The sequence below is a fragment of the Sitodiplosis mosellana genome, unplaced genomic scaffold (assembly GCF_009176505.1).
Source record: "Sitodiplosis mosellana isolate CC-2019 unplaced genomic scaffold, AAFC_SMos_1.0 Smas_scaffold_1, whole genome shotgun sequence".
Lineage (NCBI taxonomy): Eukaryota > Metazoa > Arthropoda > Insecta > Diptera > Cecidomyiidae > Sitodiplosis > Sitodiplosis mosellana.
In genome coordinates, this window is record NW_022595244.1 from 7,015,435 (window position 1) to 7,039,233 (window position 23,799).

At 38.4% G+C, this 23,799-nt stretch overlaps 3 protein-coding genes across 14 annotated transcripts in view; 1 reads left to right on the top strand and 2 right to left on the bottom strand.

Moving 5' to 3' along the window:
* Positions 1-14,680, bottom strand: part of LOC129577352 (regulating synaptic membrane exocytosis protein 2) — a 51,063-nt gene extending 36,383 nt beyond the window's left edge. For 3 of the 12 annotated variants that reach the window (XM_055464288.1, XM_055464262.1, XM_055464225.1), the window contains exons 1-7: positions 13,440-14,679; positions 6,400-7,295; positions 4,081-4,282; positions 3,857-3,964; positions 3,421-3,714; positions 3,086-3,281; positions 2,746-2,826 (exon numbers count right to left, since the gene is read on the bottom strand). In XM_055464288.1, coding sequence (XP_055320263.1) covers positions 2,746-2,826; positions 3,086-3,281; positions 3,421-3,714; positions 3,857-3,964; positions 4,081-4,282; positions 6,400-6,509 — 991 coding nt within the window. In that variant the 5' untranslated portion in view covers positions 6,510-7,295; positions 13,440-14,679. Of the gene's footprint in view, positions 1-2,745; positions 2,827-3,085; positions 3,282-3,420; positions 3,715-3,856; positions 3,965-4,080; positions 4,283-6,399; positions 7,296-13,439 lie in introns of all 12 variants that reach the window. The other 9 variants (XM_055464242.1, XM_055464233.1, XM_055464214.1 and 6 more) reach the window with 4 other exon arrangements.
* A 569-nt stretch (positions 14,681-15,249) lies between these two features.
* LOC129577388 (trimethylguanosine synthase) lies at positions 15,250-19,248 on the bottom strand. The gene is made up of 2 exons (XM_055464331.1): positions 18,827-19,248; positions 15,250-18,715 (listed from the first exon to the last, which is right to left on the bottom strand). Exon 2 carries the CDS (start codon positions 18,477-18,479, stop codon positions 15,948-15,950), a length of 2,532 nt encoding a protein of 843 aa, XP_055320306.1. The 5' UTR covers positions 18,480-18,715; positions 18,827-19,248; the 3' UTR covers positions 15,250-15,947.
* A 31-nt stretch (positions 19,249-19,279) lies between these two features.
* LOC129577393 (exostosin-3) lies at positions 19,280-23,012 on the top strand. Its single transcript, XM_055464344.1, has 3 exons — positions 19,280-19,783; positions 19,843-19,968; positions 20,140-23,012. Exons 1-3 carry the CDS (start codon positions 19,604-19,606, stop codon positions 22,702-22,704), a joined length of 2,871 nt encoding a protein of 956 aa, XP_055320319.1. The 5' UTR covers positions 19,280-19,603; the 3' UTR covers positions 22,705-23,012.
* The last annotated feature ends 787 nt before the right edge of the window (positions 23,013-23,799 follow it).

Consider the following 23,799-nt stretch of genomic DNA (forward strand, 5'->3'; position numbering starts at 1 on the left):
TATATCTTGAGCTTTTGAAAATAGGCTGCTGGTGCTGTCGTTGTCGCCGTCACTGCTGCTCATTTAATTCCACTAATTGAAATATTATACATCTTTGTGAATGACGCTTCTAATATCCAACAAAAGTGGTTGGTTCTATCAACGTAATGAAAATGATCCGTCGTAGCCATTGAGCTGCGAAGCATGATGACGATTTTTCATTTTTGAACCCGGCTCTTACTCATTCACTCTCGCACACCAACAAGCCAAGCAATAAAGAATGAAAGGAAGAAGAAAGAAAAAAACAACAATCGACCGAATTGATTAACTCGAAATGGGAATACATGTTAATATGTGCGCTCATTCATGTGTGTGTGTGTGTGTGTGTGTGTGTGTGTGTGTGTGTGTATGTGTGTGTGTGTGTGTGTGTGAGTCGAGTGTATGTGGAAAAGAGAAATGCTGAAACTGAGAGAAAATCACACCGAAAATACGATGGAACATTTACAACAACAAACGATTTCCATTCATGAAAATTTCACCATTAATAGATTTTCGCCTGTTTCGCTCTAAGCACATCGTGTGCTGGCGTATACGTTTTCGGGCAATAGAAACACTGACGTAGTTTGTTCGTTGCCATTATTTCGTTTTCATTTAGACGCCAGTGGATGGTGTATAAGCACACAAAATCGGTTCTCGCTCACTCTTGCACGGAGACCGCCGATGTGTACTGTACTGGTGGTGGTGGTGCTGCTGCTGCTGCTATTCAGTGAGTGTGTGTACATGGTGTTTGTTATCCGCAACAGACAATATATTAAGTGAGTGAATCAGAGAAAATCGTGGGTGGTGTATATGCTGTGTGCTAAGAGACGTCAGCAAATATGAAATTACGAAAATTGGCAGAGGACGAACGTAAGAACAAACAGAGAAGAAGAAAAGGAGACAGAGAGACAAGTGAAGAGAACAGAATGAAAAAAATAACATCGAATCCCATTATGTACTGCGCATTTTGGTTGCCGTTATTTTCTGTTTCAAATTAGCCTTTGACTTTTGCTCGCTTTCGTTCTTTTTTTAGTTTTTATTTTGTTTATTTTCAGGTTGTTCTTTTTTCGTGTGCTGTTCACTTTAATTCTTTTTTTCGGGTGCTTTTTCTCTAGGTATTCTTGCGCGTTTTGTTGGCTTGGCAATGTTGTTGGTTTTGCCTGCGAATTTAGTTTTGCCGTATTTTTTATTTGGTATGCAAAGCTCAATGAAAAATTATGAATTTTGATCGCGGTAAAACATCTTGCACACTCTGCACATACATTACAGAAGCCGACGATGAGGCCAACGTGTATTATTGTAATGTTGTGTGTATTTTTTTTTGTGCCTGCGCTCGGTCGGTTTGGTTGGTTTCGTTGGTTGGTTAGTTTGTTGTTGTTGTAAAAAAATGACGCAGCGTACAGCAATCGATAAATACTTTAGCTTGTTTGCTCTTTCTCTGTCGCACAACTTTTGTCTTTTTTTCGGATATGTTTTCACGTTGCCAAGACATTGTCGTCATTTCACCATAAATTTGATATACAGCATTTAAATTATTATATATGTATATCTATGCGTACAATATGCATGGCAAATGAAATGAATGGTGCAGACTTTTATCTCGTTTATTGTATGAATGATTTTCTGTGTGTTGTTTTTTCCTGCCATTTTTGTATGAGTGTGTGTGTGTGTGTGTGTGTGTGTGTGTGTATGAGAGTTGAGTTGTCGGTCTCCAACAAACTTGAATGAATCATCTTCTTATCGCATTATTTGATTGAATTTCAATACGGATTCTTCGCTATTCTCATCCGAATTATTATTCATATTGATGCTTGATGCCTCTTGCATTCATTACAGCGAACGAGAAAGGCAGCAAGAGATCAAGCGAGAGAGCGAAATACTTTTTTTTTCTTGCAAATTCTGAATAGCATCCCACTGCATACAGAAAATCGACTGTGCTTGATGCATGAAATGAGGTCAGTAATATTCATCGAGAAATAATAAGATGAGTGTGTAAGAGCGCGCGACCAATGGATTCAAGAGAAGAAAAATAAAAGCCATTTTTGTTGGCAAGCGACGGTTTTTTAGTTCTTCTTCTTTTGCAACAACAGCGAGACAGATTGCGATGACCTCGAAAACTGATGTCGATAGCATGTGTACACGAGAGTGAGTGACTGAGTGAGTGAGCGAAGTGAATTGGAGTGTATGGAAAAAAGTTAGAAGTTGCGCCGCCATGCATGTTCATTAGCTAATCTGGATGGTAATAATTTTTTTGGCAAATGACATCACTATCACAAGCACACTATGTGGATGTGTGTCTTGTGTATGATGGGGAAACAGACCAATCGTTCGATACATACATATAAACATATACTGAATGAATCACTTGTCATGTGTAGTTTTGTGGTTTTGAAGTAGTATGTTTTCTTTTTCTGTGATTGTTTTTGGATACATTTATATGTGTGTGTGTGTGTGTGTGTGTGTGTGTTTTGTGCGCTGAACATTGTGTAAGCAGCGCACAAATTGTTTGTATTCAGGTGTTTTTCTTTTGGTTTTGAATTGTTTTGTTTTTCAATTTGGTATTAAAATGGGAGTTAAGATTTTTGTTTGTTAAAAGATTTGGATTATATTTAACTAAAGTACGGTAAATGCGAGCTAATGGAATGGTTGTTCTGTTTTCTGTTCAAATAAAATGGCAAAGCTACAAGAAAAACGAAATTGACTGCTAACAGCGAAAATAAAACTCACCGTCATATTCTTCATCGGAACTACTAAATGATGTTTGTTGAGCTAAATGGCCCACGATTGGTCGTTTATGCGGCTTAATGTCTAGAAATATGGAACAAACGATATTCTCTTATCAGTTAAGTATGCTTTTAAACACCTACGCATTCTAATTATATTGCGAAAAATTTCTACGGAATTTGTTCAATGCATCGGTTGGAATGAGCTGTTTTTGTGCGTCTTATCATGGATAATGCGTCATTTGAAAAGTTCATCCCTCGCAAAATTTTTACTTCTCGCTTCCTCCTCTCTTTCCTCCCTATCTCTTCTGTCTTTTTGCTTCAGGCATAAACAGTAAACTTACTTTGGATATCGGCACCGCTACTCGAATGCTGCTGCGAAGGATGCAAATGGTCTTGACGATGATAATGTGATTGCATTGGCTGAGGCAATTGGATTCCCGATGAGTGAGGATGTGGTTGTTGTTGCGTTGTAAAATGTCGTTGTTGTCGAGAATGCATTAAATGAGGATGCTGTAACATCAGCCCGTCTAGTTCTCCCTGCAGGATCAACGATAAACAGAGAGAGAGAGAAAAATTGATCGAGAATTATGTGCATTATGCATTTTCCATGATACCCAGTTTCCTTCTTCTTCTTCTTCTTTTTTATCCACTTCATCCACCAAAACTGATTGCATACCTGATAGTACTTTGGATCTTCGCCGGTCGAATAAATATCGGATGGTTGTTGATGTGTCGCTTGATGATTCGTTCCATATAACGATGATTGTTGAAAATGTTGCGGTGTGTTCGATGCTTGAATTTGTTGTTGCATGCGTCGTTGCGCCGGATTGAGCATATCAACACTCGAATCGTGTGAATATTGGCGCCTCAATCCGCTGCCAGTTCGTTGTAATGGGTGATTCTCTTTTTCGGCAGCACTTCGAGCTCGTTCTAACTTTGGTCGTTTATCCGATGGATCTGGATGAAGTGACTGCAAAATTTGATATTGAAATTGGAAAGGAAAGGAACAAGAAAAAATATTGAAATTGAAGCGTGCACCCGAGTTGTGAAAATATGCTAACGAAAAATGAAAATGAAAATGAATGGCCAATTTTCGTTTGGTTTTTACTTACACCACTAGGACGCATAAAGCCGTCAGCTTCCGCAGCTTTGTTAATCCATTGACCAGTCTTCGATAAAAGTTCCTGTTTTTTGCGACACAGCACACACACCCAAATGGCCTGTATAAAATGAGAGTGTTTTGTCAATGAAAACAAACAAAATGATGACGCATCGATTCATCTACATTCGTTCTTATCTCCTTTGACCACATTATAATTCCGATCTACGTATTTACCTTTCCTCTGATTGTTGTTTTACCACCGCACCGAGCACAACAACGTATATTACAATAATGGCACATGTGACCGACACCATCGGCGAATTTCGTTTTCAAACATATGTGACACGTTGCTTCTAATTCAATTCCGGCTTTCCGCTGCTGTTCCGATCGTTGTCGAATCGTATCTTCTAATGTATTAACTTCTTCTTGTTTTCGTCTGCGAATGAAAAGGAAAATTCAATATTTTCAGAAGTTTTATAAATTGAACCAAAATCAATCGAAACGAAAATCGAAACTCTCTTGTTCTCTCAATCGAAATCCATCACAACATTTAGATGGTTGATGTTGCACGTGCACTCGCATGTTTCTCAAGATTGCAAGCCAACATTTCAAGCGAAAAATGTTCTCAATATGCTTTCAGTATTTCAAAAGCCCCAATTGAAACTGCCACTCAACATAAATTAGTGATTTCCCACTGAAGAAGAAGTTGAAGAAGAAGAAGAGCAGAAAAAAAATCAAATAAACGTCACGACGGCATAAAAAAAGAAGCCATCTCAAGCACTTCGAAATACATTAATGATTAAAAATCAATAAAATGCATTCCATGCCAATTTCCCATCATTATTCTTTTGCGTTCGCTATAAATTGTTTGTACTACTAGTCATTTGCTATCTCACTCGCCTTCCCTCTCACTCTCTCCGAAATACTTGAAAATTATAACGAAGTTATTAAATGCCTTCTAATGGGCTTTGCTTTTGTGTAGTGGAACTGCCACCATCCTAACCACCACCGCCATCTTCATCATCATCAATGACGCTATATAAAAGAACATTTACGCAAATAGCTTCCTTCGAATTCGTTTCACTTTTATATTCATATGCAATGTGTGTATGTTTTTTTCTATTCATTGTTGCATTTCGCTAACAGCTTTGCTGTTGTCATGTTCACAAGTTCTTTTGGCGTTCTGAAGTGTATTCAATCTCAGTGTGATGATGACGGGCTGTGACGCAACAACGACGAGAGGCAAGAGAGAGAGAGAGAGAGAGAGTGAAAGCTAGTGAAGCTTGTGCAAATGGTGTCTTATTTTTGTGTCGAATGAAAATTTCAAATTTATAGACTCATCGCTTCTGCTCGGTTTTGTATGTGTTTTATTGGGAATGCATACAGAGTGAAGTACACACTGTTACTCATTCAGATAAGGTCAAAAGGATTGAGAGTGAGTCAAAAGAATTGGTTGCTAGTTGCATCTCGCATCCAGAGTACAATCTTGTTGTACCCATTGCCATTGTCGTCGTCGTTGTGGTTGTTTTTGCTGTTGGGTGCTTACCACATTGATTTTTCCCTTTCTCGCAACTCCACTTGTTATGGAATTTATACTCGAGCACTTCCTGCATCCTATTTTCTTTCCTTGGCTTCCCTTTCCGCACCAAGTCCTAGCCCAAGAATCGCAGGCCAAATGGAAAGCAAAATTAGTTACATCATCTGATTGCTTTCATACTGTTCGGTTAATAGATCGAGCGTGTACCATCTTCTCCGATTGAATTTATTTTATATTGTCATGGAAAACCGCAAAAATGTTCACATTGAATGAGATGTCGGTGAATATCAATATCAAAGACAGACAGAGAGAGAGACAGAGCGAGAAGGACAGAGACTCACAAAACCAATCAATGGTTTAATTCAATAAAGTAATTTATTGAGCATTGAAAGCCAACGAAGTAACCAAATGGATTGCATTCAATGGAGAAATGATTGGCTTCACAGCTCACTGATACACAATAGACCGTATGTGTGCGTGTGTCTGCCTCTCCTTTGGTGTGTGTGTTTGTAAATGTGGTTCAAAACAATAGGCACATTTGCAATGTGCAGAGTTTGCGTTTGTCGTCTGACTGAATGTCAATTTTATAAATAGTTAATTTATTCAGTATGGCTGCATTTATGCACTTTGATAAATGTCCAAGTGCCGACCATCATCGAACCACATCATATAGTACGTATAATCGTTCGGCTTAAAATGGATGGAGTAAAGAGCTTGTTGCCGCTATCACAAGAGCCGTCTATCTGACAGCATCTCTTTGTGCCAAAAGACGAAGGAGGAAGGAGATAAAAAAGAGAAAGCATATCATGAATGAGAGACACGCTTTGTGTGTGTGTGTGTGTGTCAATCGACAAAAGAACGTCAAATTGACTGGAAGACGAGGAATAGCGAAAAAAAACGCAGATCCACTGGCAGAAAAATAAAAAAAGCTGCAATGTTCCAGTTGTGGAGCAGTGTGCTCGCACGGAAAGAGAGTTTCGAAATGCAAGGAAATGGAATAAAAATTGATTACTTACTGCACTATCTCTTTTTGTTGTTCCTCTTCGTGGCGCTGTCGCATCATCACATTTTCGATGATGGCGCGCTCTTCTGCGGTTAGGTGAGATAGATCAGGCATATCGGCCATTTTTTTCTGTTACCACCGCCACCACCCCAAACAATAATTGGATTTTGGTTTAATTTTGCAATATTTTTAGCTTCTTTTTTATCGTTCTCTCTTTATATAGATGTGTATGTGTCTCGATGTTTAGAGATTTTAATTATTAACTTTTTCTTTTGTTTCAAAATTAATTCCTTTGCTTCGTGTTATGGTTTCGCATTTGAACGAAAACAAAAATATTGTGTCGGACTATTATGAATCTTATGCACAGGCACATAATTTTTTCTTGTTGTTGTTTGTCACTAGTGTGTCACACTTTGTCACTATGAACCCATGCGAATCATTTCGGCTAGCGGATGTTCATCGGTTTGCTTAGTCGCTGGCCTTCCGATTGATTTGTGCATATTCGGTACAATATGGTTTTAAAAATATATTCCAAAACTTGTGCTCTAAACACTTGTATTTCTACTTCGTCGGCTGCTGCTGCTTCTTCTGGTTGGATAGTTGCTGTGTCGATGTGTTCGGTCTCTTGTTAAAACTAAAAAAATTGGTTTTAGTTGAACTTCATTCGTCGTATTGGCGTTTTAGTTTTGTTGTTGCGTTGGATGCTTTCATGCGAATCGCCCTTATTTATCTTCAGTTTAGTTTAGTTTAGTTTTGGTTTTAGTTGTTGTTGTTGTTGCGACGGAAATCTTTGAACTATCCTAAATCTTCTCATAGATTTCTTTTAAAAAATTGGATTCTTTGTTAAAATACATGGTTTCATCTTCATTGTTTTCATTGTACTAAAAGATTAATGAATTAGTTGATTATCTGCAATAAGAAAGAAAATTGAGGCAATTATTAACGAGAATTAAATGTTTTTATTAATTGAAACTTGTGGTGTGCTTTGTTCAAAAGAAAGTTCTTGAATTAACTTCGTTCAATTGGTATTGGTTGCGAAAATTCAATTAAAATCGATTGATTTTCAGAGTGAGTCAGTGAGTGAGTGAGTGAGAGGGAGTTAAAGCACGATATAATGAGCCATGGTGCTGGCTGGTGTGATGACTAAGCTGACTGACAATCGCAGAATAAAGTCTACAATCGTAGAATATCGCATTGCAACCGCCACCAGCACACACACAACCGAATGGGAGAACGAACCCATGTGTGCTAGTTCACAGCGACAAATCTCTTCTATCCTGCCGGCCACACAATCAAATCGGAACAAACGGAAAGAATAAGCTCAAAATTTAACACTACCGCTAAGCTGATAATCCACAGTGGCCTTAAATGATCAAGAGGTTCTATTTTTTGTCCGCATCATTGTTATATCACTCAAGGAAAACGTGAGAGAGAAGAGAATAAAAATCACTTGGCTCTTGTCATTTTCGTGCTCACACCAAAGAGCTTTGTAAATATTGTTTGCTGCTGCTGCGGCTGCTGCTGTTGCTACTTGTGATTATATTTTCCGTTTTTTTTCTCTCTCTCTCTCTCTCTTTCTCTTTTTCTCTCGCCTCTCATCTGCTGCTGTTCGCATATTTGTTTGGAATTAAGCCTCAGCAAAAATACAGCATTAGCAGCGATGGAGTGGTGAATGACGATAATATGAAAGGGTGGCGAATGGTGGTGGCTGGTGGTAGTGGTGTTGAATGGAAAAAAACAGCGAGGAAAATAATATATAGCAACACCTTGTAATAAAACAGGAAAGAAATCGTGATGTCAAGTTTCACTCTCGACGCCATTATTGCATCACACGTACAATGGGAACTCAAATAAAGCTTGAATAGATTAATTATATTTATCATGGTAGTGCGAAAGAAAAAAAAGTAGTGAACAGTGATGAAGCGGCGTGATGAGTCGAGCAAGCGAGAATGAGACGAAGTGGAAGAGAACGATAGAGAGAGAACAAGTGAGCGAGCGAGAGAGGGAGAACAAGAGTGAAAAAGCTCGTTGCAAAAATAATGGCACTTCATGAAGTAGAAGAAATAGAAATGCATATAAAAAAGGCAAAATATGAGGAATCGACGGCAAAAATGAATAAAAGAGAATGCAGAAAATGATGACATGGTTCGCCCGCTTCATCTCGTTCTTTTTGGCTGGCATCTTTGATGCCGTTCATCGGTCACCGATTCTCATTTGCCTTTGATGCACCATCCAAAGCCAACAAAAAACAACATAGCACACTGCATGCAAATGTGTACAGTTCATAAGCCAACATCGGTGGTGATTCAAAGGGGCTGATTGCTGCGGAGCACATCGACAAACATCGTAAGCGATGGAATAAGAGGGCAAGAGCGAGACACAGTCACTGCATAATTTCTTTTGCAAATGCAGTTATCCCGAACATCTTTTAAAAAATGCATATAGGCATGTCACAAGCGAGAAAGCGCATCTAAAATGTGCATCGTAATGCAGAGAGTGTAGCAGGTGATAACTGCCACGATTGTTGTCTTGATCGGAAAACGGACTGCAAATACTTTCCTTTCTCACTCTCTCTCTCTCTCCGTGAGTGTATATCTGTGTATTTTCGCCGTAAATCATTGATGCAAAGTGTTCATTTGGGGATGGAAAGCTCATCGGCCATGGTCGAGTAGTCACCCTGTGTGTGTGTGTACTATAGTGCCATATATATTATTCGTACAAAAAAAAGAAAACACACAATTTTCTCGCTCAATCGTTGTACAATGGAAACGCTGTACTCGCACATTATGTATACATGGCCAATAACCCAATTCTATTTTCTTTGAAATTTATTCACCGCCTGTTTGTTTTTTTCCCTTTCTTTCGTTCGTTTTTTCCCCGTTTTTCTTCTTCTTTTTCTTTGTTGATTTCTTGGGCTTTCATCGCTTCAACCAAATGCAATCAACAATCACTTGCATACTCCATCTTTTTCCACTCTCAGCGCGCGCTCCTCATTATTTACCTTAAATGCCCTGCAAGCATACACAATGCATTTAAACTGAATGGACGTGCAAATTTATTTATTCCGCTCTGGCTTTTTGCTCTGTCGCTTTTGCTTCGTCTCGAGAAATTTAGGACAATTATTAACGTAAAATTCATTCGGCCAAATATATATTAAACACAAAAAATGGCAGCCGCTTATTTTGCCTTTGTTCACAGTATATGAGCGCGCATAGCAGCCTGGCAACAGCATACAACCACTTGTTTTTAGCGTTTAGTTCAACAAATTGAATTTTTAGTTTTTTTCTTTCCTTTCTAAAATGGTGTGCCATAAATCATCCGCCGTAATTGCAAGCAATTGAATTGAATGCAATAGCTATTGTGTTCGGTTGCTGCTTCTACATTTTAAATGGTCGCGGCAAAAGATATTCTACATAGATTTTCTCTCTCTGTGTGTGTGAGTTTGGTTTCACAAAACAAAAGTTGCCAACGTTGTTTTTGCTAGTGAATAAAACGGGCAAATACAAAACTACCCAAAAACCTCATCACAAATCATTTTTTGCCACAGACAAGACACAAACATATACATACAAAACATTGGCCAGCATGAATACACACGCGATTTGGTATCATTTTGAATGCAGAAGCAAATAAAGCGAAAGCGATTCGAATTATAGTGGCTGGCTGAAGCGTTTTTCCGCATAATCTAGATACGTACAAATGAAAAATATTGCTTATTTTCACATCACATGAAATTTTAACATTGTAATCTGGAAATTGGTAAATTTTTAATTTTTATTCCGTGCCATTGGAACAAACACGTTGTGGATTCGACGAATAACGTCGACAACAACGACCACCACTGTCATTGTCGTCGTTGAAGTCGCTTAGAATTCAGAGATTGAGCAAGCGAGCGAGCGATTGAGCAAGCGTTTGGGCATGTGTGCGTGTACGAAGAGCGTGTGTATGCGGAGAGACGACGGGATAGGTGCGAAATGGCAAATTTGAATCACAGAGCCACAGAGAGATAGGTATGTGGTGCACATACACACAATACATACGTAAAATATAAAACTTTAGCCATCCTTAACTTTGGCTTTGTGCGATTTTTGTATGCGCGCATGTGCACATACGCATTATATATTCTTTGAATTCGGTTAGTTCGTTCATTCGTTTCGTTCGTTTGTTCTCTCATCTCTCGATTGTCTTTGAACGAGGCTTTTCGGTCATTTATTATACATGGTTTTCCACGAAATTGATACTCATACACGTTATTCACCATCCCCTTCCACGGTGTGTTACACCATTGACAATATCTCTCTCTCTCTCTTTATTTTCTCACTCTATTGCCTGTGGTGTACACAAGCGATTCGCCAAATTCACTATTCAATGTGATGCGATATATATTTGTAAGTAACGCTTTGCCGTTTACCATTGCAATAAATGCCCATTTGAAATTCTGTTTTTTGGTATTGGTATTGACTTTGTATTCCATTTGTTTGTATCGATGCTGAATGTGAAAATGGATATACATCAAACGAATCGAAATGTAGGTGACTGCCGTTCTGGCCGTAATTTTCTATTGGCCAATAAATTTTGCGCGCGTGTTTGTATACGTTGATCTTCAATTATGGTTTATGTTTTGCTCCTGCATTCGCGCTCGTTGCATGAAATTCTATCGATTGTCTGAAAAGTGTATAAATCAAGTCATTTTTTCCTGTGTCTCTGTTGTCAATTACTCATCATGATCGATGTTGAACAAAAGATTCGAATGAATCATCTGGTGGAGGATGCTTTAAAAATGATTTTTCGTTGTGTCGCATTTTTTTGGGATAATTTTTTTTTATTCGGATAGAATTTCGCATTACCATTCGTACGCATATGGCATGGATCGACCACTTATATGTTGGGGTCAATCGAAGTTTTCCTTTTATAGCAAAAACTGAACAAGACAAGAGAGAAAAAAAAGATGAGAAAACTTCGATGTCGTACAGGCCGACAGATGAAGCAACAAGACACTTAATGTGCAAAAAGGAGTAAGAGAAAGTGGAGAACCGAGGAAAGTGCTACAACTGTCACAGCTGTCACAATAAAATTTGTCTTTTGTCCGATTTTTTTCTTCTCATCTTCGTTTTCTCTTGCACGCTCGCGTTCACTCCCTCTTCTCTCTTTCTCATGGAATCTCATTGTTGCTTCAGAAGATGTGCGATATGTCCGTGGCTGTGTAACGGATTTGTTCCGCATACGAGAGAGAGAGAGAGAGAGAGAGAGAGAGAAGAACGCATGTACATATGTTACCATCGCATTGATACTACATGCATTTATGGAAACTGAATGGCAATCAAATGAAAACACATGGTTTATAATTAATATGGAAACGTGTGTTATTTATATCCCTTTGGGTTTGAGTTATCTTGTAAGTTTTTTTTTGGTTTTTCTTTCAATGTCTTTCCCTCTTTAACAATTTTAAATCGGTTGTTTTTTTCCATACATAAACATTCGATCTAAAGAATGCAGTAGTTTTTCTTTGGTTTACAAACTGGAACATTGAATTGAAAGCGTTTTTTTGTTGTTCAAGAATTCCAATCGAAAATGCCAAAAGGATTGCGTCCCAATCTGTGTCGAGTATTTGGGTTGGAAAATTTGGATTAGATTTGGGAATATATCCGTTTATCGATATGCGTAAAATGGTGAAAAAACACAAAACTTTAATTTCATTTATTCACTCAGGAAAACCAATCGATAAATCTACTTCCACTCTAGTGCTTTTGAATAAATTATCGAAGTTCGAGCATTCCGATGAATGCGGTTGCGAGTTATTGAAAAAAATTTGTTTTGGAAACCAACAAAAGAACGAACGAAAGAAGAGAAAAATAAAACAAACGTAGTTGAGTGAACGGCAAACCATGATACCATGATAGTGATAATATTGTTGGATAAAATGATGGTACGTTTATTTTTATCAGCTTGTTTACACATGCAATATATATAATTGGTTCGGCGAGCAAGTTTTCGACGTGTATAACATGGCGTATGAGTGCTATGTGAATTGAGCGCGCGCGTTTGTGTGTATGAAAATTTAAACTCCATAAATAGCCAGCAGCGACCAAACTAAATTAACTGCGGTTCAATGAATTCAATTCGATATCGCACGTGGACAAAATACAGTAAAATGCAATGCCGTTCAAATTGGCACATTATTTGCTCGCACACATACACACACGCACACACTCTCTCTCCGCACTCTGCGTATGTGTTGTTGCTCTCTTTTTATAAGCTTTGTTATGAAAATCGTTCCACTCCCTTTCATTAATGATAAAAACTTTTTTTTATGGATCACAAAAGAGCTAACATCATCCATCCCCTTTTCCACAATCCCTAAGTGCGTATCGGTGAATTGAGGCTAAATATAAAATTGTCGTTGTTTTTTCTTCTTCTTTTTTTTCTCTCTATCGCTCCCTATCGCCGTACATTACACGGTGTATGATAGAAGTCAATTTGGATTCATGTCGCGTGTGTCTTTTACCATCATGACGACGGCGACGACAACGCTGTACGAGCATATTTACTCGAATTGGTGTTTGTTTCAGTCGTTTCTTATCTCCTTCACAGTCTCTTGTACATCGATACAAAAGTTTTCAAACAAAAACACGCAACAAACGGACGAAGGTATTTCGATGATAGCGACATAGAGGCGAGAAAAAAAATGTTGAATGACGAGCAATAGAAAAAAGATGAACAAAAGTGGCGACGCGTAATATTGATGAAGAAGAATGCATTGTCAACAACATACCGATGACAGACTTCGCGTTTCATCTGAGTGGAATATACAGACGTTTAGGATCATCATGCACACACACACACACAGCTTTTCAATTTTTTTTACTGGCTTCAAAAATTCCACATTCCATTTTCATTGTTATTTTAGTTTCCTATGTGTCAAGGTAAAGACATTTTGTTCCCCTGTTTTCCTCATCAAATCGAACTCTTCCTTTTGAACCAAAGCATTTCGAATCAATCAAAACCTTATGTGGAATGCCTACATAGTTTCAATGGAATGAAATGGATAATCACCTTTTCCTCTTTTTTTTTGTTGTTCTATAGATTCGTAGTTTATAGTTAAAAATATTGAATGTGCTGGCCTTAAATCCTTAGAGTAGAATTTTGGTTTTGTTTGTTGCAATGACCGAAAACCAGAACGATTAATATGTTTGAGTGTATTTCACTCAAATTAAAGCTTTTTACAATCGATAGACTGGAATCTGTATGATTGTTGTTGTTGTTTTTATTTGTGTTGCTGTAACTGCTGCTGCTGTGGCTGCTTCGGATGTTATTGTTGTTGTTCTTGTTGTTGCTGTCGTCGTAGTCGTAGTCGCCGTAGCCATCATCATGGTTAGTTGTAATTTACCATATTTTTGATGATTTCACCCGTGTATCCATGATTTTGTGTGAAAATTTCCATGGTGATTGACAACAAATATGGAAAAAATTTGCGATTTATATTGCAATATCTTCCCCACGCATCAACCATTCATTTTCCTAAATTTTTTCTTTCGCTTCTTCTTTGTTTCATTCGGAGATTTTCTTGTAGTGGAATTTTGGAATTCGTCTTGAGTACATTCACTCCTGTACACTTAACACGCACACGAACACACGCACATACACATTCACCTTCGAGACGATTTTATTTCTTTTCACTTAACCAAAAACAAATTGAATCAATTCACTCAGTTTATGTGTTTTATTTTTTTTTTGGTTTCGTTCGAATTTTTTTCGTTCGTTCTGTCTGTATTCGTGCCGTTCGACCGAAAAAGGAAATTTCTTCACACAAATTGTTGGGCATCGATTGGCGGAAATTTCGTTTTGGATGTGCGTTTAACCAAAAACAGCGAATGGAATTTTCACAAAATTCGGAATAAACATGGTCGTTGTCGTATATTCTTGGTTCACTGTTTCATTTCTTTTTTCTCTCTTCTTTTCTCTGTTTGAATCCTCACGTAAAAAGGGAATTGTTTCACACGCGCGCACACACATACACAAAATCACTTACATTCTACAAATAAATTTTTTTCTTCTTCTGCTTGAGTGTCTATATTTTATTTTTTGTATTAAAAACGAACGAACAAAAACCAAACAAAAAACACAAATCTTCAACTCGTTGGTAATTTTCCAGATTTTTAGTAAATTTTTTTTTGTACAACAATTTCAGTTTCGTTTTTTTTTGTGTTTTTCTTTCTGTTCTTACTGTGTGCTATGTGTTACGGCTGATGAAGCGACTACTGCTTCTCTACTGTGGCTGCTGCTTTTGCTACTGACGTCACACAAGCAGTATTGATTTTCCCGCGACGTTTTTCGTCGCTTGAACTTTTCTTCATTTTCACTGTGCCTACCACCGAGAGTGCGAGCGAGCAACGAGATTCGTGTATGTTTGATAGTGAGTGAGTTTGTGTGTAAGCGTGAGCGTGCGTGTAGGTTTTGTGGTATTTGTGCTTGTTCTCTATATCTAGCATAGCTTTATGTGCCATTGCGATGACAAAGCAGCGACAGACAAAAACCATCCATTTTTGACACAAAGCAACTAAGCTCGACTTTTCTACACTGGTGTACGTGTATGTATATGTGTGCGCGCGCTAGCGTTGGTGTGGTGTGTACGAATAGAAAGCACACTTCTATTCTACAGATGCGTTTGAAGTTCGAAGATTGTGCGGAATGAGGGCGCCATGAGAGACTTTTCATCCATTGTTCAGTCGCAAGGCTGACAACGATTGTGGGGGCGGTTCATTTAAATTTACAGGCATCCCTATTAAAATAATTAAAAAATAAACCCACACGACAATTACATCTCTGCGAAAATTTGATTGAGATACATACACACAGATAATAATGGATTTCATTCACGTCTTTCTTTATTTTTAAAATTCATCTGTTTTCGTTCACTGTTTTACAAAATGGTTCCACCTTAATCTAAATTACATTCGACAATGGTTCTATTCAGATAGGATACGTTTTTAGTTGTTGTTATTTTTTTTTCATCGATATCTTCAGTGAAGATTCTTCACACTAATATAGACTGAGTCTTACGAGGAAAAAAAATTACCTTAAAAAATTGACAAAAGAAATGTCTTTTGCGAATCATAAGTGAAGCTTTTGACTTTGAAAAAAATAACGAATTCGTTCATTTCAATGATTTTTGATTAAATGATGAAAAGCTGAAAGAGAAATCAGTTTGATTTGTCACATGGAAGCAAAAATTTGGCTATGAACGCTTAAAAATATTGCGATATGATAATCATAGTATAAATTAAACGATAGACTTATTCATAACATTTTGTACTCAAGTTTTCTCACCAATTGAACGTAAAAACCAATATTTTGATTTCGATTCGGTGTTTGCTTATCTCTTTTTGTGCATACGAATATCATACGAACGGGAAAAAAAATTTTGCTATCAAAAGCTTGGCTTCCATAGAAATTCTTAAAGCGAAAATGTTTCAAATTAAAATGGTACAAATAAATCGTTAGATTGTTTAGTTTATTGTGTCATACGTTAATGCTGAAACCATCACTGTTTCGCATGTAGTTTTAGGCCGGTGCTTTTTTTAACAGATTCCCATAAAATGCGGTGATTGCAATGAGTTTTCGATCTAAAAATCCTTGTTCAATTTCGACTGAATTGCCGGGACCGGCGAGTTTTGCCAGTTGAAACGTGTTTGTGTTGCGAGGTAAATAAATGGCAATGTTCGGTGTGATTTGTCGGGTGAAAGCCATTAGCTCGGAGGCGGGCAACGGAAGCAATGAAGTTTCAATGTCGTAAACATCTTCTTTCAGATACTGTGGCCCACCCCATGGTGGACTGAGAAACACAACGTCAGCCTTGAGCGTTGACGCCAACTGAAAATAGTCACCAACGATAAATTCTATTCGATCGGCCACTCCATAAATACTCGCATTATGTTTTGCCATTTCAATTTTCTTTGCGTCAACGTCAATCGCAATAACTCTTTGACACGTTTTCGCAAATTGAATGGTGTTTCCGCCAGCACCGCAAAATGCATCAACAATCACATCGCATTGACAGCGCATCGCTGTGTAGATTGCAACTTTTTCCGGCGTCACCGAGAACCAACTCTCACGATCCAGTTTGATGCCCAAATCGAATAGGGAGAATAGTGAAAATCGCTTGCACCAATATTTGTAAAGTGTTCGATCATTTGCAATTTCCGCTGGTAATCCGGCAAGCATCTTATTTTGACGACGTTTCTTTTTCGATTTTTTGCTATTCGATTTTGCGACCGGTTCACCAATATTGTCTTCGACGATGGCCACTGTAGCGGCTTCCACCTCTGTCTTCGTTTCAACGGCAATATCACATTTATTCGTTGGACAACATTCGGCAGCAACGGCAGTGCCCTTTGAATTTTCACTGCAATCGATTTTGTTGGTGGCTTCATCAGTTGTGGTGCTAACACTGTCAGTAACATTACTGGTGTCATTTTCTTTCGGTGCATTTTGCTCGGGTGAATCTTGTTTTACAAGGTTGATACTGAGAACTGGTTTATCGGTTTCATCCGACGATGAATCGGCTATCAAATTCAACAGCGCTTCATCACGAGCCGAACTATCCAAGTCGATGCGCTTCTTTTTCATCTTTAACATGTTGTTATGCAATCGAATGTTTCGTTTTCTGTACATCACATGCCCGTTTGAGTCTTGTGAACTGTCAGTTTGAAATGAGTATCCCATAAGAGTGAATGCGGCTTTGGCACGATCCGTGTTCGGTTCTTCGGTTTGACGTGAATTTGGATGCTTGAAATGGCCTTTGAATTTACCACCAAATGATGTCGGCAGACCAAGTTCTGCCAATTGCTTTAGTTCTGTTAACTCTAGTTCATCGTCATCCGTATTAATGGGTTCACTGGCCACTGACTTGGTGTCTTTGCTCAACGTACACGTTTTCGCCCATTTGCGTTCGGCCATGAATTCAGTGTAATGCTTATTGTACTGTTCTTGGTAGTGTTGTTGCCAGAGTAGCTGCCATTGTTGATCGGCCGAATCTTCTTCGTGCATCATTTCGATTTTAGTTTCATCCTCTTCGTCAAAATTGAATGGTGCCGATAGAGATGATGGTGTACTCTCCGAAATTTGTGAATTTTCCGATGAAGTGATGCGACTGCTGCAGAAACCGTAACTGGACAAAGTGATTTGTGTGACATTGGTCATGGAATCGGTGGTGTTGATGGTCATTGGAATGCTTGAGGAAACCGAATCGCATCGCGGCAATGCTAAACTGTCCATCATATCTCGCAAGTGTGAATCGTATTGGTTTAGCTCATCACTATTGATTGCTTTGGATTCGGTTACATCGGGCGAACAAGTTGAAACGACAATGGCCATTGCACGATTTTCGGCTGACGGTGAGGTTTCTGTTGTTGGTTCGGTTGATCCCTTGTTTTCATCGGCTGCCTTACTCTCTTCATTTTCCATCTGCAACTCTTCTTGTTCGTTCTCACAATTCTCATCGGGCAACTGTTGATATTCCGGGCTAATAAAATCGGAATAATTTTCAATCCACGACGTCCAAATCAATCGTTCGCAATTTTTCGACCAAAATTTCTCCCATTGCTCATTTATGTCTCTCTCTTCGACTATCTCCGACAAACTGTTGGTTTGATCACGTTCAACGCTCGTTGAACTACTTTTACTACCCTCATCGCGATGCGATCGTTTGAACTGTTCACGCGACGTACTGGCAACGCCATGATATTCAGAGATATCCGCACCACTGTCACGTTCATGTTCATCAGTGGTGCAATAATTATCGGTATGCGATGCACTTGCCGAAAAATAACAACTGTTTGCATCGGAATCTTCTTCCTCTTGTGAATGTTCCTTTCGATTCATGGTGGTGGTAGCGGGGTGATTTTCACAATACTGTTCGTTGAAAATGTCATACGCTTCGCTCAATTCCTCTTGTTCGATCGCAACGGCTTCGTTTTGATTTTTAACCAATACACGGCTACACAAGCAAAGCGTATATTCACGATCCTCAAGTTCGGATGGATCAATTTGTCGTAGATAAATTTCAGCCAATGCTTCCCAATTTGAATCAGTCATTATTTATTCAGCTAGCGCTTGTGGCCGACAAATTAAACACAACAACAACAACGAAAATAATTGTGCTCTAAAAACTACAATCCTGCCGTCGAAAAATATTGTTGCCGCTATTTGCTTTCAAGGTTAAAATGCTCTCATTTCAAATTGGAGCAACCAAAATGTTGCGTTCGCCTTGTTATTGTTATTACTGTTATGAGTGGTTAGATTTTCATTGTCACTGTCAAGGAACTGATGGCCTACAACACAAAGAAAACCATATTTTATTTTCGAAATGAATCTGGACAAAAAAATCATATGAAAATTCAATATAACCCAACTTTTTACCACTTTTAAATACACTTGCATACCTTAAATTTGCAATTTTCCAGATTTTGTCGCGAAAATTGCACGTGAAAAGGATTTACTCGGGCTATTTTTGGCAATCAAATTTTACGCAGGAATCACACTAACAAAAAAAAATGTATGACTTCTTTATCTTCTACGTTTGCAATGGTTTATACATCGTGCTGAACAATGAATGGAGAACTGTCATTCCATAGCACGACTAATGTCAAGCGATGAGCAGCAAAATCGGATATGTTCTTGTTGGAAAAATCTGAAATTGAACTATTTTCGGTTGATTTTGAATTTTTTTTCTTATTTTAAATTAATTTCATCGCCTTAAAAAATATATTCATTGTTTTTCGCATAAAAAATAGATAAAAGTATCAAAATTAGTTTCTCTTCGTATTTGAACTACACCGTGTGCTGAATATGGTTTGAGCTATTCAGCGGATGGTGAATGTACGACATGCGTCTGTCAGTTCTGTCATGACAGTGTCACAAACGTCAAACAAAATTCTGAATGAAGCGAAAATTTATCAATAAACCAAAAAAAACATCCTTTCCACAACACAATTTCATTGGAAGCATTCATTCATAGTTTTGAGTAATTTGTGATCCCATCGGAAAATCGCACAAAGAAAGAATGCGGACAGAGATTAGATAATTGAATATACATTGAATTACGTTTAAAATGGATTGAAATAGAAGTTTTTTTCTTCATAGAAATATTACGGTGTAAATCGTGTGTTTCTAGTAATTAGTTTGATGGTTTTTACGTTTTATTTCTATAAGAATACAAGATGAGCACATACGATAACAATATCTTGTATCGGCCACTTACATCAAACGGCGGCAGCAACACCAATTTTACATCATCACTATGCAATTGGATCAAACACATCAAAGTTTACAAAATCATATGCCTAATTCTGATTCTTCTGTTTGTCATTCCCATGCTAGCTCATTACTACATATTGAATGTAAGTTATAATTTCGTATTCCATACTTTGGATGATTGATAAATATGATTTGCTTGTAGGTGGACACCGAAATCAACGAAACTGAAATTCATCATTCTCGATCTCAATTGGATGTTTATGAGGATATTAGCAATTTACGGGCGTCTGATCTGAAGCTGCGCATAGAAGAAATGCTTCGAATAAAGGTATTTAAAGGCCATCGGTGGAGTTTTCTTCTTCTTCTTCTTTAAAAAAAATGCTTCAAATGAAGAAATCGGCCAATTTTTATTTCTTATATGACTGAAAATCGTTCTTCAATAATGTAAATAGGAACATACTCATTTTATAGACTAAATAATTCCATCTCTTTTTCCCAGAGTACCGTATCGCTAGAACTGCGTGAATTGGAGTCTCGACGACAGAAACTTCAAACCGACATCAGTTTATACAACCAAAAAATCGACGAAATCAAACAGGATTTGCTGCGACAGCAAACCGAATTGGATCGTCTAAAAATATCCGTCGAACAGGCACAAGTGGCTCAGCGTGAAGCCGTGCAACGAAATACTCCCGAACTGGCACTACCGAAACCAATGTACGCCGGTAAACTACCGACTGAATATCCGTCCGCTAGTCATACCGAATCGATAAATTGTAAAATGAGCACATGTTTCGACCACTCACGATGTAGCCTAACATCTGGTTTCCCTGTTTATCTCTACAACCCGGACGAAATTCAAATAATTAGCGATGGCTTCGATATCGACGGCTTTCTCAAGACAACTGTTAAAGAGTTATCCAGTCAAAATGCGCACATGACCGATGACCCAAAGAAAGCGTGTGTTTTCTTAGTGCTGGTCGGCGAAGCACTCCCGGACGATGAAATCATGCGAAACAATCGTTATTCGATTCCCAGTGAGAGTACATCACACACAAAACACAATTCATTGAATACAACGAATCTGAAAAAATTGCCGTATTGGGGCGGTGACGGTCGGAATCATATTCTCATCAATTTGGCGCGACGTGATTTGAGTGCAGGTTCTGGGAATGCTTTCCGCAATCACGACACAGATCGAGCGATTATTGTTCAATCAGCATTCAGTGAGAGTCAATACCGAAGTGGTTTCGATGTAATTGTACCGCCAGCATTGGGGCCGCCGAACGGCGATGTATGGCAAGAGTGTGCGCCCATTGTCCCAGCTCGAAGGAAATATTTACTCACATTTCAAGGGGAAATAAGATCGCAAAATGACACCAACCATTCCGATAAATCGCTCAATGAAGAAACGACACTGAACAATTTCATCGTTGAACACTTGAAGCAGATTGCGAATGGAAAGAGCCTAGACAAATTCTTGTTACAATTCGAATGTGTTCCGGCAACAGAGCAAAAGGGGGTTGGGCTAGTGCGTGATTGGATGTTATGCGGAACCGATTCATCACGAAAAGCAATATTAAAAGACTCCACATTTAGTTTAATCTTGTCTCCGGGCATGGGTGAGGTGAGTTCAACCTTGCTACAGGCTCGTTTATATGAATCGTTGCGATCTGGTGCGATTCCAGTCATTTTGGGTGCCGATTGTGTATCACTGCCATATGAAGAGGTGATCGATTGGCGTCGCATTGCCATTATGTTGCCTAAGGCTCGAATAACCGAAATGCACTTTTTACTGCGAGCCATCCCCGATAATGATTTACTGGCCATGCGACGCCAGGGTCGTGTGATTTGGGAACGATACTTCAGCACAGTACAAGCTACTATCGACACAATCATTGCATACATACGAAACCGATTGAATATTCCACCGAAAGCCATCAAGCCGGTCATTTCTCAAAGCGTCTTCAATTCATCGTTCACACCATTGAAATCGGATCCACCCGTTTTAGATGCCGAACCAGAAGAAGAATCGCTCGGTCCAATTGAGCCGCCATATGCTAGTCCGGCGTACAAACGAAATTACACCATTACACAGTACAAAGAGTCATGGAACGATTGGTTGGATCCATTCTCTCTTTATCCACAATTACCTTTCGATCCAGTTCTGCCATCGGATGCAAAATTCATCGGATCACACATAGGTTTCCGACCGATTGGCAAAGGCATAGGCGGAGCTGGAAAGGAGTTTGCTGAAGCTCTGGGCGGTAACTATCCTCGCGAACAATTTACGATTGTGATGTTGACTTACGAACGCGAGCAAGTGTTGATGGATTCGCTCGGCCGATTATATGGTTTACCTTATCTGCACAAAGTGATTGTCGTGTGGAACTCCCCGAAACCACCCATGGAAGATTTACGTTGGCCGGATATTGGTGTTGAGGTTAGCGTTGTTCGAGCTCAAAAAAATTCGTTGAACAATCGATTTTTGCCATACGATGTGATCGAAACGGAAGCCATCCTCTCCGTTGATGATGATGCTCACCTTCGGCACGATGAGATTTTGTTTGGTTTTCGCGTGTGGCGTGAAAATCGAGACCGAGTCGTTGGCTTTCCTGGGCGATTTCACGCTTGGGATGTCAACAGCAACAGCGCTTGGAATTACAATTCGAATTACAGCTGCGAACTGAGCATGGTTTTGACCGGTGCCGCTTTCTTTCACAAATACTACACATATCTGTACACGTATACTCTGCCACAGGCAATTCGAGACAAGGTCGATGAGTACATGAACTGCGAGGATATTGCAATGAATTTCCTTGTGTCTCATATCACACGAAAACCACCAGTGAAGGTCACTTCACGATGGACCTTCCGTTGTCCCGGTTGCCCGATCTCGCTCAGCGAAGACGATACACATTTCCAAGAGCGCCACAAATGCATCAATTTCTTTTCACAAATATTCGGATACATGCCGCTACTCAACACTCAATACAGAGCCGACTCAATACTTTTTAAAACCCGAATTCCACATGACAAGCAAAAATGTTTCAAATACATTTAATGCGGTTTTCTGCGATCAATTTTTTTTTAACTTTAGTTTTTATGTGAAATTGTATATCAATGTCAATGTTTATGTGAACGAATATGTTTTAACTTTTATGTATTGACAGCCAAATGATGATGTAGGTGCCATACGTCTATCAAATAACCACGAACATTATAAGATGCAAATATTGCAGCAGCAGCTACGTATTTAACGAACATATTGTATGCTAAGATTATGTTAATCTTTCATTAGATTAATTGCAAAACTAGACATCACTTTAACGATTCTAATAAAAAAAATATATACCAAAATGTCGAATAAAATTGAATTGATTTCATTCTATAAGGTAGTGTAATGCAATGTTTTCGTTGGAAGTAACAGACAATTGTTAACAGTAAAGTGATTACGTTTCAACTAATGGTCTTTGATAATAAAAAAAATGTAAGTATTTCCTTGATCTAGCTGCTCTAAACCCAGGTTTGTTGATCTGAATTCGTCAAATGACAATAGTATGTGACGGATTAGTGAATTCACCTACATTTATTTATGCATGTAAGTTGGTGTCTATCATTTATTTGTTTGATGAATATGTTATCAGTTGAAGGAAATGAATAAATCGGACTGGATACAAATTGAAATGGGATTTGTTATATAAATATATTACAATTCAAAATCATGGTCGATTTTTTTGTGCAAACGTCCACAAGGTAGGTTATATAGTGCCAAATTGGATCAAATTTCTTGAAATTTTTAGAGATCTTTATGAAATAGAACATTTGGATACAATATAATTTTGTGGACATTTGCACCAAAATATGGACCAAATTGTACACTAGTGATTCACTTGAATGCAACGTGAAAATACGTTGAGAAAAAAATGCTTGCTACAAGTGTCTTGTCTGAGTCCACTTTCATATTCGATGGTATGCTTTCTCATCACATGCATTATTGTTAACCTCCACATTGACGAAGAAATTAGAAAGTCAACATCAAAATGTTGTATGATTTATTGCGTTTTGTATGATTTCTGCACAAAGTGTGTGCTCGTTTAAAACACATCTGTTTGCCAGTTCTAATAAGCACATTTAAACGCTTCATTTATACGATATA

Coding starts and splice junctions, on each gene's coding strand:
- LOC129577388 (XM_055464331.1), bottom strand. CDS start 18,479: ATGACTGATTCAAATTGGGAAGCATTGGCTGAAATTTATCTACGACAA.
- LOC129577393 (XM_055464344.1), top strand. CDS start 19,604: ATGAGCACATACGATAACAATATCTTGTATCGGCCACTTACATCAAAC. Junction 19,784..19,842: donor CTCATTACTACATATTGAAT/GTAAGTTATAAT, acceptor ATTTGCTTGTAG/GTGGACACCGAAATCAACGA. Junction 19,969..20,139: donor AAGAAATGCTTCGAATAAAG/GTATTTAAAGGC, acceptor TCTTTTTCCCAG/AGTACCGTATCGCTAGAACT.